Source organism: Balaenoptera borealis (assembly GCF_965194805.1).
Source record: "Balaenoptera borealis genome assembly, chromosome: 4".
Taxonomy (NCBI): Eukaryota; Metazoa; Chordata; class Mammalia; order Artiodactyla; family Balaenopteridae; genus Balaenoptera; species Balaenoptera borealis.
The window spans coordinates 49,383,191-49,401,270 of NC_138861.1; the positions used below are offsets into that span (position 1 = coordinate 49,383,191).

At 37.0% G+C, this 18,080-nt stretch overlaps 1 protein-coding gene across 5 annotated transcripts in view; it reads right to left on the reverse strand.

Moving 5' to 3' along the window:
• Positions 1–18,080, reverse strand: part of ARHGAP24 (Rho GTPase activating protein 24) — a 518,667-nt gene that overhangs the window by 71,895 nt on the left and 428,692 nt on the right. For 4 of the 5 annotated variants that reach the window (XM_082391124.1, XM_082391125.1, XM_082391128.1 and 1 more), the window contains one exon: positions 9,250–9,372. In XM_082391124.1, the coding sequence (XP_082247250.1) occupies positions 9,250–9,372 (123 nt within the window). Of the gene's footprint in view, positions 1–2,167; positions 3,304–9,249; positions 9,373–18,080 lie in introns of those variants that run through there. The other variant, XM_082391126.1, reaches the window with a different exon arrangement.

Consider the following 18,080-nt stretch of genomic DNA (forward strand, 5'->3'; position numbering starts at 1 on the left):
TGCTCTCCAACAGGCTTGGGAGAGGAACTCAGAAACCCCTGTCCACTTCTGGAACTCCTGAAGCACCCAGGGGATTAAACAAAGCACAAAACGACACTCTCTTCTTAAGGTAGCATGGTTTGGGAACCCGGGATCGAAAGAAAAGTTCCTTCTTTTCAGTGCAGGACCTTGAATAAAGATCGAACACCCTGGGCTTCACACCACCGCTGAAGAGAACGGCTAGTGAGGCACAGAAACAGCCTCGCAGCCCAGCCTCAGCCCGGCGCCTTCCTTCCCAGAGCCTCACTGCCTAACTGTGGTTGAGCAGCCCGTGACCTGGGAGAGGCTGGTATGAGGCTGCTCCACAGAAGGGGAGAGGGAACTTAACACAGCTGAATGCCCCCTGCGCCGCCTCTCCTTCACGGTTCTGACGGTAACCAGAATGCAGCTTTGTAAAATAAAAATCTGTTAATCCTTGACTCAAATGCTGAACATTCTTCAGATTACTAAGACTTTGCAGAGGCAAGGACAATAGTTTAAAAATAGCCTACAGGAGATGATAGACGGAAGCTGTTCCCCACTCTCTGGTTGCCATTTGCCAGCCCATGGGAATTTTCTTCTTCTTCTTCTTCTTTTTTTTTTGCAGCACTGCCTTCCCTCATTGATATTTAAGGAGAGAGGGAAGAGGACGTAACGAACAGCAGTGTTAGTCAGGATTCTCGAAGACATGCTATATTCCAATATGGGAGGAGAGAAGGTGGAAAAGGTAAAAAACACTTTGCTCTGCATTTCGAAGATAAATGAATTGTCCCCAGAACATTTCATGTTACAAATGAGCAGTAATAACCTAGAAAAGTAGACCTTCTCTTCATGTTTGGATAAACCCAATTTAGTTGCTGAGTGGTGGGGGAACCAGAAGAGGGGATGTCCTTTAAGCAATTAATCCCTAGCCTTTCTCAGTTTCTCTCATTGCCAATTTCTCTATCAATGATGCAGTCTTACAGTAACCATGAAATCTCTAAAGATCTATAAAATATGAGACATGTATCTCTCATTTAATTACCTTTGTGGATGAGAGAGGAATATAAATTAACACCCGAATTCCTTGCTTATAATATATGATAATTCCTTGCTTATAATATATGATAATGATCATAGCCAGATATTAACTGCTCAAAGGAAAAGACTCAGAAGGAACAAGATTTAGTTTTAAAAAGTTCCCACTATATCTTGCTTTAAATATACGGTTTTTCTTCTCTTCTATTTTTTGTTGATTACTAGATAGAGCATGTTGATTAATAGGTGGCAAATTAAAGAAAAAAGGGAGAAAGAACAACCTTAGATGGGACTCAAGTCAGCTCCTGATTAAATTATTAGGTTACAGTACGTGACTTTAAAATTATAATTACCTAGTTCCAATTTAAATAATCATTTGATTTAATTATTCCCATTTTAAAACAAAAGGACATTTTAAAATATGTTGATACAGAAACATTTTATAGAAATACTTCATTTTACCTATGTTGTACCCTTTAACTCCCCCTGCACAAATCAATTCTGAAATACTTAGTTTCTTTTATTGATCCTAAACTTATTTTCCCACCCCTTGTTCCTGATTCTTCATATCTTTGCCCTCTCCCAATGCCACCTTATGATATATTTGGAAAGTCAAGGTGACTCCTATTTCTTATCAGTGTTAATCAATAGGGTTCAAAGCCTCCTGAAAAGGGGTCACTAAAGATAATCTGATTATTACAATTTTCTCAGTAGGGGAGGGGAGGCAAGCGCAGGCAGCCAGAACCAAACCGATGTGATGGGAGCACAGAACAGTGACTCCGTTCAAGGGGTGAACAACATGGCTGCTTGATTTGAGTCTGGGAACAGCCCAAGGTAGTCTCGGCCCCTCCCCTCGGCATGGTCCGGCCAGCTCGTTTGCTCTCCAGCAGTCAAGGTGATCCCTTTAGGACCACCGTTCTTTAAGCCCCGCCCACCTGGCCCATTCACAGACAGTAATAAACAGATCAATAGGAGCCTCGAGAAATAAGTATAGACAAGCAAAACCACACGTAAACCATTCTTGTACAGTTTTAAGCTCTTGGTTTCCAAACTCCCACTTTATCTGAGCGTAAACTGACCTTAAAGCATCAGAAAGATATTTTAAAAGGACATGAACATATTATGTACCTACCTTTCCGAAAACTAAAACACCGTTTAATTCTTCTGTATGTAGTTTTAGGAATGAAAGGAGTAGACGCCAAGGCACCTGAGGGGCGCCCCCCAGCACTTCGGTCTTCAGGCATCATACAGCCCCAAAATTCTGAACCCGTTTCTGGCTCCCTTTAAAACCTGCCTCTGTGTGATATCGGGATCCCACAGCTACTCCTTCTCATGTTTGCTTATTTGTTGAAGTGCTGTTTCCTAGAACTTGAAGATTTTGATCATCCAGGTCCTGGATCGGGGATAAGTTACCACCTCTCATTTACTTCTTTTTGGCAAAAAAGTTCCTTTTTTCTTGCCTAATCCCCGGAGTTTTTGAGGTTTTTTTAATTATTTGTTTTGTTTCTGCAGACATTCCAAAATGTCACAGCAAAAAGAACCACAGCAAGCAAGCGGCACCTCCCATTCCAACAGCAGAATTTTCTTTTTTTTTTTTTTATTAAGAACTGTCTTCTCAGCTGGAACTGGGGGGACTGAGATTCTCTGGAAAGGTCAGCAAATAGCCGTGAGCAGGGGAAAGAGGAACAATGACCAAAAGGCCCCTGAGGGATACTTCAGTACTGTCCTTGCTGGCTCCTTTTATCTGAGCAAAAGGGGAGGCAAATAATGGCACCTTCTCCAGAAAGCATTTCGGTGCATGACAGATTCTTTTCAAAGAACTCCCCTGTTCCTTTTATAGCACCCCTCAGCCTTTGATGCTCTCTGCGGGCTTCTCCCTTCTGTCTTCAAACTCCCGGGGCTCCCGAGGGAATCGCCACGTCACAACAGTCCAGTGCCCGTTCCGGGAGAGGCTCCTCCTCGGATCCGTGTAGGAAGCAGCTCTGCAGGGAGCTTCTCCCCCGCTAGCCCTGCTCCTGCTCCCCTTTTCTCAATGAGAGCTGGGCGGGAGCTGGCAGGGCTACAGCTGCCTCGTCACCACGCTGCGGCTGCGGCTGCCTTCAGTGCCCGCCGGTCACACGCAGCAGGTGCAGTCACAACAGCGTGAGGGGAGCAGGGAGAGCGCCCCGCGGCCGCCTGAACCCCTTGTTTCTGCCTTTGCCTTTGCAGTGACTCCCCTGCCGGCTCTGGTCTTGTACATACCTTTACAGCTGGCTGCCTCAGTCCCTCCAGAAACCAAACAGCCCCAAACCAGCCCCGAGGGGGTCAACTTTTTGTCCCTTCCTTTCTGCATTTATTCTCTTCCTATACAAGATTTTTTTTTTTTTTCAGATACTTTGCAACTGAATCTATTTGTGAGTGCTGATGTCAATGTGCATATCGTTAAAACATTATGTGTGTATTTGTATGTGTGTGAAATAGAAAAATGTTCAAAATTTAGCAGCAAAGATTCTGCAGGTGTAACCACAAAACAAGTTAAATCATATGTGGGTGTGTTTATACGTTTTTATACATATGTATTTGCCTGGCTATGGTTTTCGAACCAATCCTGCTTTCATCTTCTCCCCTGATCGTGCATGCACCCGCTGCACCCCAGCCCCTACGTCTACCAACCCCCTTGGTCCCAGTCACTGAACAATTTACTTACTGGGTTAATCATTCATCCACCTGGCTGCTCTATGAGCACATTTGGAATGCTAGTGCTTTAACCCCAACTGACCCCTAAGGCCTCTGGGTACCTTCCTAGCTATTTAGCGGGAGCATTAAAAAAAGCTGTGAAGAGTATTAAAAAGATACTCCCTTTAGAAACATCATTACTCTGACTAGCACGCCCAGATAGGTAAAATTTTGTCACCGAGGGAATCATTATTATTTCTGCCCCATGGTTCGACCATTGTTTTTGCCTTCTGTGTCACAGCAGGCTGCTAGGAAAATAAGGAACTGTGAACTTGGTGGGAACTCAGTCCCACCAAGACAGTGGCAGCGCTGGACGAGAGGCACCTTGGCCCACTGAAAACATCACTTCTCTGAGCATTGGTATGGAGGGAACACACGTGATCGCAGGACTTTGGAGTTGGAATGAATCTTAGTTAAAAGAGTTTTGTCCAATGTTATTTCACAAGTGAGGAACCTAAAGGTGAGGGGGTAATATCACTTACCACAGATCACACAGTGGTCTGTGTCAGAGGCAAGAGCACATAGCTTCTTAATTAACCACTGCTTGCCCATGTGCTAATTACTCATCATGAGGATTATTCACATTCAGTATTTTTACTGCCTTGGTAAGTCTCTGACTCAAGTCTTTTCATAAGGAGACAGAAATATACAGGAAGGACCTGATTTTGTTAGTAGCTAAAGTTAGGCTCCGCCCTCAGATCTAATGAACAATTAATGAATTTTCATCCTCCCCAGATCCCAGGCTGGGTACTTCCATATACATTGCCTCAAAAACAATCGAACAGAAGCCCAGTGAAAAAGACAAGAATAACCAAAACAAACAAAAACAGAACCCTAAACTTTTCCAAAGTTAAATACATGTTTTGACATCCCAACTTCTGGATTTCGCTTTTAAGCAGAAACCATGTGCTTCTCAGCATCATTAATAGGGAAGCATCTGTTTACAGGGGGGTTAATCAGATAAAAGAAAGTTGAGGTATCTAGATTCAATACTGAACTAAGTTATCAGGCTTGGTTGTTAAGAGAGGATGTCTATATTTTGCATTTCCCCTGGTTCCCCTCCTTCATCTGAGTATTTGTAGTAACTTTGGTTTTTTTCATAAAAAGAAATATCAAAGCCCTATATTTTATAATTTCACGTAACAGTTTTTAATTTCTAAATATTGAAAAACTAAGCAAACTCCTCAGGTGTCACCTATGTTTTAATCAAATGTCTAATATTGAAATGGTAAAGAGGGACTATTTTACATGTATAAACAACCTGAATAAGCTTCAGTGCCTCATGAAAAACTTTAACTATTTAGAAACACAGGTTGTAGAACTGCAATATAGACAATGAAATGCCCTCTTTACAATAAACACATTTAAAATGTATCCAGAGGTGGTATACAGAACTTGATAAATCAGGATGAAAAGTCACCTTCCAAATGTCTTTACAGATGCCATTTAATCAACAACCACAACAATCTTTGAGCAGCGAGAAGGAGGTTGGAAGCCAATAGGTTTTTATTTAGGATTAACTGTCTTGGATTCTATGACTAAGATAGGAAGGGGAAATGTATTCTCTAATGAAAAGCAATTATGACAATTCAGGAGTTTTTTAGCAGCTTTACTGTGATATAATTCATGTATCATAGAATTCTCCTGTTTAAAGTGTACAATTCAATAGTTTTTAATATACTCAGATATATGCAACAGTCATCACAGTTAATTTTAAAACATTTTATCACCTAAAAAAGAGATCTCATATGTTTTGGCTACCAACCCACTGCAATCTCCTTATTTCCCCATCCCAGCCCTAAGCAATCACAAATCTACTTTCTGTCTCTATGGATTTCTCTGTTCTGTACTTTCTTATAAATAGAACGATATATATATATATCATCTTTTCTGACTGGCTTCTTCCATCTAGCACAATGTTTTCAACGTTCATTCACGTTGTAGCATGCGTCAGTACCTCATTCTTTTTATGGCTGAACAATCCATTGTATGAATATACCACTTTCTGTGTATCTATTTGTCCATTGATGGACATTTGGGTGTTTCTACTTATTGGCATTTAGGAATAATGCTGCTATAAATATTGATGTGCAAGTTTCTGTGTGGACATACATTTTTCATTTCTCTTGGGTATATACCTAAAAGTGCAAATGTTGGGTCATATGGTAGCTCTATGTTTAATCATCTGAGGAACTGTCAGACTGTTTTCTAAAACAGCTACATTTAAAATTCCCATTAGCAATATGGGGGGGGGTTTCAATTTCTCCACATCCTTGCCAATACTTGTTATTATGGAACTTTTTGATTCTAGCAATCCTAGTGTGTATGAAAGAAATGGTATCTCACTGTGCTTTTGATTTGTATTTCCCTGATGGCTAATAATGCTGAGCATCTTTTCATGTGCTTATTGGCCATTTGTATATTTTCCTTACAGAAATGCTTATTCAGATTCTTTGCCCATTTTTAAATTGATTCTAATTGGGTCAAAATTTTGATTTGCCTTTATTTTTCAGTTGTTAGAGTTATTTACATATTCTGGGTAGAAGTCCAAAATCAGACATATGATCTGGACATACTTTCCTCCCATTCTATGGGTTGTCTTTTCACTTTCTTGATGGTATTAATTCAGATATTTTTGAAGGACTCAACTATATTCATCCTACTTATCAACTTTTAAACACTTTTGTTTTTCATATACTGAAGAATATACTATCAATAAGGCATGGACTTGTAACTGTGGGTTTTTCACTACTACAGTAGAAGTAATAGATCAGCTATTGTGCAATAAAGCAGGAAGAAGCTCACAGTGAAAACACATGAGTTTCTTCCTACTTATGTTACTCACAGTATGACATCAGAATGACTTGGCAAGTCATTCATTTTCTCTGGGTCTTAATGACCTAATCTACAAAATGTGAGGCTGAACTAATAAAGTGGTTTTAAAATATTCTTGGGGAGGGGGAAGGGTAAGCTGGGACAAAGAGAGTGGCATGGACATATATACACTACCAAATGTAAAATAGATAGCTAGTGGGAAGCAGCCACATAGCACAGGGAGATCAGCTTGGTGCTTTGTGACCACCTAGAGGGGTGGGATAGGGAGGGTGGGAGAGAGGGAGACGCAAGAGGGAGGAGATATGGAGACGTATGTATATGTATAGCTGATTCACTTTGTTATAAAGCAGAAACTAACACACCATTGTAAAGCAATTATACTCCAATAAAGATGTTAAAAAAATAAATAAAAATAAAGTAAAATACTATTAATTGGTGAAAAACTTATTTTCAATGAAATACTAAGTGGAACCCCAATACATAAGATAAATAAAAGGTTTCTCAGTCATATAAATTTATTGTTTACAACTCAAATTTGTAACATTTTTTTAAAATTCAATCAGTAAGTATAGAGGGGCTATATTAATACAAACATTTGAAACATGAGATTATGGGTGACGTTTGCAATTTTCTATCAGGGTCAGCATTCGGTTTGGTTGTGTGTTCTCTAACAACTTTAGGAAATTCCGATGTTCAGATGAATCACAAAAGATTTCTTGCAAATTGAATGAGTACTTTAAGAGCTTGCCTTACAATCTCATTAACACTCTTCAATTAAAACAAAGAGGGCAGGAGAAGATTTATTCTTCAGAGTATTGTTTCTGTTGTAAGTGCTCTATGCTAAAATATATCTCTTTAAAAGTAAATTTGAATCAGGCATTTGCAAAATCCCTGAAGCACATTCTGCAGGATAAAATATACAAACCAATCAGCTACTAGAGTATTCCTTCCAGGTTCATAAATTTGAAGATTAATACATAGATCCCACTAGGATCACTTGTGATACTCCTGGGCTGATAGGACCTCCTGTGGCCACTGATTTGGTGAAGTAAACTGGATCTCATTCATTTTTCTTGAGAAAAGGACAGATGGAAGAGGAGGAATGGGAGAAAATAATCCTTGATAGAAATAATCCTTCAACAAAAGTACCACTTTCAGCAAATATTAAGAATCTTCCTGAACTCAGGAGCCTCAGAAACCTGATAATGGAGGGGAAACAGGAAATTTGAAAAGACATATCCTTAGGCTTCCCCATAAATCCTTGACCCTGAGGGTAGCAGAAGACCTCCCGCAGCTGAGTATGTATCTCTCATGAATAGTCATGAAGATCCCTCTGCTAAGGCACTGGGATGGGATCTCAGCCCACCAGCCTCTTCAAACATTTTGAAGTCACTTACTAGCCATTTCAGTAAGTGAATAGGGTGACCATACAAGTTGTCACCCAAACTAGAACACCATGAGAGTGAGGGGTAGCACTGTCAATAATTAGCCTGGGACAACAGTAGTAAACTACACTGTTACCAGGCAAACTGGGATGAATGGTCACCCTGGTTAGAAACCTCCCCCTCCCCCAAGAGGAGATCCTGCTAAAGGACAGACAGTTTGCAGACATGTACCACTACTCTTGTAAAATATCAACATGCCTTCCGTGAATCTTTACTATTTTAACTTTAACTTAACTTTTCAACTTTTTAAACTATGCTTTTGAAGTTATTCTAAAATGTAGAGGTCAGTCAGCTTAAGAAGCATCTGATATGTTAAGGGAAAAAAAAAATTCACTTCATTCAGGGGGCTGACAATACACAAAAGAGAAGATAAAATAAATATGAAAGTTCTAATTGCTTTAATAAATATAAATTTGATTTATATCATTTATTTTAACTACATCAACATGAAATAACTAGGCTTTACATTCTTGGAAATACATGTTGGTTATAGATGAATATTTTGGTGTCCTTATCTATTTGGTTCCATTTATTGGATTTTTTCTTTAAATATGTTTTCTGTTTATATCACTCTATATTACTTGATAGAAAAGTTCACATCTTTTGTCCTTCCTTCTTCCTTTTAGCTCTATTCATAGCACCATGTAGCTTATTCTTCACATGATATACTCTCTACACTCTATTAGCTAAGAATTTTAAAAGAAACTTATTATCAAATCCACAAATACTTTCCTGATTGCAAAGTTGCAAAGCTTTTTTTTTTTTTTTGTCACTCTGATTACCAGCATATTTTCATCCAATGCTTTGCCACTCCTCTTTGATACCACTGAGCATCTGGGGGCTGAAATCTCTTCCAAAACTAATAGTCAAAATGTTTTTTTGCCCTGTATCTACAGGTTATTAACTAATCTCCATTTATGATATGAGGCTCATAACTATGTATTATTAGTAAAATGGAACATCCAAGATAAAAGAAAAATATTATCCCTTTTTATAATTCAAAATATTCGTGGAAGAAGTTTGGTTATTAATGATATTTGATCTACATTGAACTTCTAGGAGTTACTTAGATATGTGTCTACAAATAAATTAGTAGCTTACTATTTATTTTAACATTCATCCATTTGAAAGTAGGTGCTGATAGTGACACGGGCTCGGGGAAAGGATGAACAGTTTTGGCCTATCTTTCTGTTTTACCATGATTTTAAAATACACTCACCTCCTCCAAACGGTCCCCATATGACTCGGCGGATGGACTTGACCCAGTCTTCCATATCATTCTGGGTGCTCGCCATAAGGAGGTAGCTCTCATGATTTGCTGTCATCCGATCTCGATCGCCTCCTGTAAGAAGACAGGAACATTAACACATGAGTGTGGGCTCAACCCAAGATTCCCCATCAGCAGCCTCCTAGTGAATCCCTGAAACATAAACTGTACCTAATGCAGCTAGCACTAGGTTCTACCCAATGAATCAGAAATATTTACCATGGTTTCAGCATGGCAAAAAAAAAAAAAAAAAAAAAAATCTGCTTAGAAGGGAAAGGCTCTCATGTTTCCAAGAGAAAGCCAGCAAACGAATGTCATTCCCCAAACAAAGCCTAGCTTTTTGTCCTAGCAACAACCCATAGGCCTGTATTAACTCATAATCCAATCTATTCACACCGTACTGCTGAATAGGGAAAAATAGCAAAAGCAAAATGAAAGATGGAGAAGTGGTCCACAGAGCCTGAGTTTTCATTCCAAGCAAGCGCAGAACAGTCTGAGTCTGCTCAGCGCACACAGTGAGGCCACCGGGCACATCATGGTTGAGTACGAGTGCCAGGAAAGGGAAAAGAGCCACATGTGAGGATCTGCCCCAGAGGTCCTCCTCTGCGCTCTGTCCTGGAAGGGGAGCCTCTTCCCCCAGATCATACCTTCAGGGGGACACGCAGAAGAAGAAGACACAAGCCTGGCCAGTCTCAACGGCCAAATTAACACCCCAGATGGCCCTGCCACCTAAGGGTTGGCTTTAGGAAACCCCAGGAGTACCCCCTTGCTTGCTGTTTTCTCTTATCTACCCCCCTCCCCGCCCCCGCACTGGCCGAAAACAACTCATACACTTTAAAACCTTTATAATCTCTAAAATCAACTTTGAAATGCTGGAGATCTATAAAGCATTTTTATGCTTAAAGGAGCATTTCTGAAAACAAGTATCAGTGACTGCACTGCTTCATTCTCTTTGAAAAAACTAGTGTGGTTCACAGAAGGAATAATTAAGAAAATGGACCATTAAGTATTATTTAACCTTATTCTGATAATATTTCAGCATTATACTGACTGCTAAGGTGCTCAAATCATCTACGAACAATTTAATTTTCACTAAGTGCTGTAAACTTGCAGCCTTGGGTTGGATTAATTCATATTGAAGTATTTTGTTTGTCTAACACATTGTCGTTGTTTGTTTTTAAGTGGATCAGAACAGATGCCAACTGTTCTAATTCACAACCCTTCAGTTAGTTCTGAGGGCCAGGTACTGCAAGTTGCAACTGAAGGGGCTCAAAAACAATCTCCTTTGTGAGGAGCGTGCAGCCTCCAACAGGCCCCGCACTTCCTGTTCTTTCACATCCAATCTCATTCACAAAGCTCTGAAAACTCTAGGCATTTGAGTTTGTGATCTCCGAATTTTATACAAATGTCCTAGGTTGAGAAATACAACTCTTCTAGCATTGATGCAAATTAACAGAACAGGTGCGAGGTCAGATAAGTGAAATAACTCTAAGCCAACCAGCTGAACAGCCAGCATTGGTGTTTTACATTTCAATACAACTGAATTTGGGGGAGATGTGGGTGAGGGATGCCATCAAATCAGTTCCCTAATGTTTACAGATCTCTTGAATAAACAAGATGAGCCTTCTCACCTTAAAGAGAACTATCACTATTTGGGAAACAATGACCTTCTTACACCTCTAGGTCTAGCCTAGGTCAATCATCACTTTAAGCAATTTATGTCTGAAAAAGCATAGGCTCAGAAAATCAGAGAAAACCCTGCTGAAATCTCAATTCTATATTATATTAGCTGTTTAACTTCTGGGAAAGCACATAACTTCTGGAAACTCAGTATCTTTAGTCATGCTTTAGAAATAATAATCCCTATCTAGTAAATTTTTGTGAGAATTAAACGAAATGAAGTTAATATACTAGCACTGTGTTAGGCTAAAAGAGAAATTCTGTAAATATTAATTCAGTCTCATTTAACTGCCTCCCATATCTACAAATGCAAAAAGGGCATATTACATTTAATTTGACCTCAGAGACATACAATTAGTGTAGTATGCTAGTGAGTGCTTGGGAACAATTAGTCAATAATACACATACACAGGAGTTTTTATAGAAGGCTGTCTTTCTTTGATACATAACAATGCACATTAAAGTTGTATACTGTGAATGTAGGAAAATTTGCCACACATTAACTTGCATATACATGGCTGTATGACATATAAGTCGCAGAAAGAAATAAACGACCAAAGAAAAAGATGCTTTGCTTGGCGTGGCACAGTACTAAAATTTATTGTTTTCTGATCCACCTGTAAAACATTACCATTTTGAAATCAGAATATTTTAATTATTGTCTTTGCCTGGAGATTGCTTAGCGATTCAGACAGTCATATCCTGCTGTGTCACTCCCAGCCCCAGCAGAAACAGTCCTAGTAATGAGAGTGAGTGACAGCCACTGGAGTGTGTTTCTGCCTGAAAGCCAATGATGCTGTGTGTCTGACCCCTGAATCTCATTTCGTCTGCCAATCACAGATATGAAATTCTCATCTGAGAATTTCATCCATTGATATAGATCTTGATTCCTCAGTGAATTAGCAAAAGACAGGGAGAAGATTTAGAAAAACTTTTTTTATGAGTCTCAGTGGAAATAATAGACTCATTGCTAAGAATGTGATTAAAACAATTGGAGACATTTATATAGATATGAACTAAATTCTCCATACTAAGGTTACATGATTTCTAACTGGAGAAGCCATTTGTTCTAATTCATAATCCTTCAGTTCTGAGAGTCTGGTATTGAGCCTTGCAATTGAAGGGGCTCAAAAACAATTTATTAAATGTATAATTTGATAAATGAATAAACTCAATATTGACTTTCAACCACGTGGATCAAGTTTCACTCTGTTTGTTAATCTTTTACGGGGCTTAATGTTCCATTTACCTATTTGTGAATCTAAAATTCTTTCCAAAGGTGAAATTTAAAAAAGCAACCTTAAGATGTAATTATCACTGGAGTGAAAGTATCGTAGTCATCTTCAATCCACATATATGTGTATATAAGTATATATATATATATTATAACCAGTATACATTCTCCATTCTTAATTTCTGCTCGAACATAAATATCTATGCAGTGTTATTTTTATTTTTAATCCTACTTTAATGATGGTGGATTTGCACACATTTTAAAAGACACAATGTATCAGTAAATTGTATACACCTTCTAGATGTTAGCTCGGGTTGGTAGCAATGCTTTGGTGCTAGGGTACCAACACTTCAAGCGTCTGTGATTTTAAGTTAGCCAAGTAGGTCACATCATTCAATTTTATTTGTTTATATGTAATTGAAAGTATGTGTACATTTCATTGGGATCTTCTGTATATTTGCATTTGATATGAATTTTTTCCTTCCCAGAAATAAAATAAATTCTGTGAAATAAATTATATGGCATGATTAACTTTTGCAAAAATTAAAAAGTAGATTAAGAAAAGCTTAGTGAACTTAATAGATTAAGAAAAAGCTTAATGTAAAATTTAAGAATAGGTTAAAGAAATCTACATTAAAGTAGATGCACAGTTAATTCAAAAAAGAAATACAAATATTTAGCATATGAAAATTTCAACTCCTCTTATAATTACAAAATAGTAATTTAAAAGATAATCATATTTTTGATGAAAAGCTTTGCAAAGATTTTTAAATATTTAGGAGAAATATTGGTAATGGTATGCTAAGATATACATGCTCATTGCTTATAGGAGTATGGATAATATTCCTTATGATGCAATCACTACAATAGGATTTTGAAGAATATTTATTAATATGAGCTTTTATTATACACAAGGAAATATACAGATTTTATATATATGATACCTCTATTTTCATATAGGTAAAAAGTCAGATAAATAAGATACTAGGTTGAAAAACACAATAATTCTAACAATGATTACTGTGAATGCTACGATTAGAAATTATTTTGCTCTCCTTTGGTACTTTTCTGTATTTTCCAGATGTTCAACCATGTGTTGTTTTATAATGCATGCATTATTCCAGATGTTCTAACATGTGTTATTTTATCAGCAAAAAAAAATTATTGAAAAGAACAAATGATAAGAACTGTATGGTCATGAAAGCACTAATCAATAAAAAGCCAAGGTGAGCTGGAAGATAATTATTGCTAACTTCACTCAGTGTTGCTTAAAATTGTTTGGTTTTGAATTCTTACTAATTTACCTACAACCTCTTCTCCCTCTTTCCCCAAATACATCTCTGAGTACATTCCCAAGGGAAGATTTGGGACAGGAGACCAGTGCTGCTCAAAGTACAGGCTACGTCACGTAACTAGGACTTTCTCAGTGAAATAGACTGCTATTTTTCTTAACGAATATATTTTTAAAAATATTTTACTGAATTTATTGTGTGGAAATTTCCAAAAATAGTCACCTAAGTAGATTTTTTTCCTTGGAAAAAAATAATTGTAAATTGTCAAAATTATGAACTAAAAAGCAAAACAATTAATCAGAAGTGAAGTATTATATGTGTATCATATAAAGATGTGTATCATATTTTAAAGCTATACAGTGAATTACTTGTTTGTGCTTAAACTTTAAAACAAGTTGCTCAAGGAAAACTGTGGTGACCGAAATTTAGGTTCAGTTTCCAAGCAAAATTCATGGTACAGACTTGAGGATATTTCAGTGAACACCTCTGATACTATTAATAATTTCAAGGGCAAAATGTTTCCTTATTTCCAATTACAAATCAGGTCAAAACTAGCCCTAGTGTACTACCCATTTAATTAGAGCTTACAGAAAAATATTTAAATGTTCTAAGTAGGGTTATCAATTTTTACTCATACCATTACAAGGTCTTAATTTTTTAAGCATTATTTCCTTCAAAACAGTTTGAGTCTTCATTAATAGTAGAGCTCTAATGATAAATTGCAAGATATAAAGTAAATTCTGAAGCATATCTGTGGAAAATTACTGAGATAGAAAAACATTTTTTCCCTTTTATGGAGAATGATACGTGGAAAACAACCAGTGTTTTGTGAAGTACAAGCAAAAAAATTGTAGGTTTCTATGGATACTATCACCTCTTAATAAACAACAACAATAATAAAACAGCATATAATTTACAAAATAAAGCCAGAGAACAAATTGGCCTCACATTCAACATCATATTTAATTTTTTCATATTGTCTCATGCATTATAGAGACATTGTTCTCTGAAAATTAAGGGTTTGGGGATGCTCTGCTAATCAAATTTTTTCCAAGTGTTTCTTCCTCAAAGGTTAATTTCAAAAATATCAGAGTGGCAAAATTTCAATGCATTTTGTCAACAGAAAATTTGCATTAATCCTTAATGAGATTTTGAAAATTTTAAAACCCTTAAACTGGAAAATGAGAATTATTAAGGCCAGTGGCTGTAATCATCATTCTGTTTGTAGTTTGCAGTCAGTACACAACAAACACATTACTAAATGTTGCCTTACATTATAATAAAATTAATGTTACATTTTAATTTCATGAATACTTTATAATACTGTTTTACATACTTCCTATACTCCTTACTAGGTTATAATCTCTTTTTAAGAAGGAATCATCCAACAACATATAGCTACATTATGTTTAAGCTGAAAGTAACTATAAATGCACATTTATCAACCGATTATAGATTGATTGATATTTATTAATTATGGTAGATTTCTTTTTCCTTTTTTAAAATTAATTAATTAGTTAATTAATTAATTAATTTTTGGCTGCATTGGGTCTTTGTTGCTGCGCGTAGGCTTTCTCTAGTTGCAGTGAGCGGGGACCACTCTTCATTGCGGTGCACGGGCTTCTCATTGTGGTGGTTGCTCTTGTTGCAGAGCATGGGCTCTAGGAACACGGGCTTCAGTAGTTGCAGCACACGGGCTCAACAGTTGTGGCGTGTGGGCTCTGGGGCATGTGGGCTCAGTAGTTGTGGCGCCCAGGCTTAGTTGCTCCGCAGCATGTGGGACCTTCCTGGACCAGGGCTCGAACCCATGTGCCCTGGGTTGGCAGGCGGATTCTTAACCACTGCGCCACCAGGGAAATCCCAATTATGGTAGATTTCTAATAATTAAATTTAGAAATGATTTATTGGGAGTCTGTCCACTTGGCTACAGATATAGAAAGCACTGACCTAAAAATTCTATACCGTACAAATTATTTCTGATTGCCTTTCTACAAACTTCACTATAAGAAATGTCCAAATATGTGAATATTAGAGCAAAAGTGCTGCCTGGATCAGATTGCAAAAACAAATACGTGCTTATAAAGAAGTACTGAAAAATGGTTAAGAGTTAGGACAGTGAAAGCAGACTCCTCAAGTTCAAATTACTCATTGACTAGCTGGGAGATCCCTCAGCTTTAACTGAGGGTGATGAGTACCTGCTTCACAGTATTATTGTGAATTAATCTGATGAATAATACCATAAAATATCTTGTATAGTGCTTGGGACATACAATGCTCTGCTCTCATTTTATTGCCATGTATAATAATTTTGATCCTAAATATTTGGATAAATTAAATATTTATAATTTGAATCTTTTAAAATGCAGGAAAGTAGTTTACTTTTGGAAATATATAAATTCTGACTATATTTGTTAAGAAAAGTCCTTTCTTAGGAAAGTAACAATTTATCTTTCAAGTAAATATTGATTTTCATATAGGTCATGTTTTAAAAGTACAATTGTGATACATTTAAATGATTAATGAAAAATGTAAAACCTTAAATAGGCATAGTTTATATTTCCACTAATTTTTCACATTTCTTGGACTCATTCTATCAAAAAACCTACTATTTGTGCTGAGTACATCAACTATAAAAATGATATAATTTATTACATTTTGGGCAGTTGTTTCCCAGATTGTACTGAGCAGTCAATAGGATCTCTGTTTAAATCCAACAATATATTTTGACTTTCAATTATGTCAGAGGCTCAGAATCTAGTTACTTCCTTCTCAGCATCTAATTAAATTCTTCTGATCAAAACTTCTGAGAAATAAAAGTAGAACATTTCCTTGAAAGAGCCTGAGTATCTAGAATTAAGTCTTCTAATTTAGGTTGGCTTTTTTGGGAAACCAATGAATTCAAAATTTTATCTGATTGATATAGAAGACAGGTAGCTAGAATAAATGACATGTATATTCAGATCAATGTTACTCCAACAGTGATGACAGAGATGGAAGTCACAAATGAAAGCAAGTCTTAATGAAATAATCTACAACTTGTAGCAAATGGAATGCCATTCACAGCTAAAGAAGCAAGGCAGAGAGTTTGTGGCCTTGAATGAATCTAAAATTGAAAGTGTTTTTCAATCAAGAGATCCCTTAATAGTATAAATGATGACTTTAATATTGGGGAATATTGGAAAATTTTGGAGAAATGTTTTGGAGTTATACTGAACTTTATATTCCACGTGAACATAGCAATAAACTTTTTATTGCAGTGTTTCTCAAAGTGTAATGAAACTCATCTATGTCCAAGAAGATAGGAAGCAACTGAGAACTTGTTAGAAATGTGAATGCTTGGGCCCAAGCCCAACTGAATCAGAAACTGTGATGGTGGGACCCAGTAATCTGTGCTTTAAGATGCCTGCCAGAAGATTCTGATGCACCATAAAATTTGAGAATCAGTACTCTTGTAGAAGAATTTGCTATAACAGGCAGAGACTATAATTTTAGAATTGGTGTATTTCAACCATACTCATCCTATTAGCTTGTATCCATGTCTTATTCTTTCATTGACAGCCATTCAACCAGAAAGTATTAAGCTTTAAAGCTATGGATCATATAACTTATCTAATTGCTTATTTACATTGTAAATGATTAACACTCTGCAACTAGTTTTGCAAGGACATGCCATTCAAGTTGGGATTACTGACTAGCAAATCTGTGGGCCTCATGCATTAAAGACACCATACTTTTATCAGAGTAAACATTAGAGCATTTATTTTTACACTTGAATACAGATTCATTATACCTCTTTCCTTGGTGCTCAGAGTTTGATGAATGAAACAGAACATTGAATTTGAGGAGACATGCCATTTTTGAAGATCTAGATTAGAATGTTGAAATACGTTTAAAAAATCCTCTCATTCAAAATGATAAATCATTTTTGAATAGTGCAAAACTGCAAGATGAATAATAATATCAGTTGACAATTGCAGGGTGAATTACTTTCATATCTCTTGATTTATTTGGTTTCTACAATAACCCTGGGAGGCAAAGCAGAACATTCATTCATTTATTCAATAAATATTGATTGAGCACTTGTATTGTTCCAGTCACTCTACCAAGTTCTGAGGATACAGCAGGGAACAGAACAAAGGTCTGGACTCACCCCTGAGCTAGATATAGATTTGGAAGTCATCAGTGTGATAGTATAAAAAGACAGACCTGGATGAGGTCCGCAGGGAATACCATAGCTAGAATAGAGCAAAAGGAGTTCAAGTGAGTGCCAAATTTTAGAGACTGAGAGAAGGAAGGGGAATCAGCAGAGAAGACTGAGAAGGTAGGAAGAGAAACAAGAGAGGCTGAGTAAAGAAAGTGATCAGGTGAGTCAAATGCTGTTGAGGGGGTTAAAGAAAATGAGGACTAAGTACAGACCACGAAATTAGGGGAAGCACGGGTCAGGGATTAGACAATATGGATATTACTGGTAACCTTGAAAGGTCAACCAGGCCAGCACAAATAAAATCATCATTGGAATGTGTTCATAAGATTATGGAAGAGATTGACATGTACAAACTGCTATATTTAAAATAAAT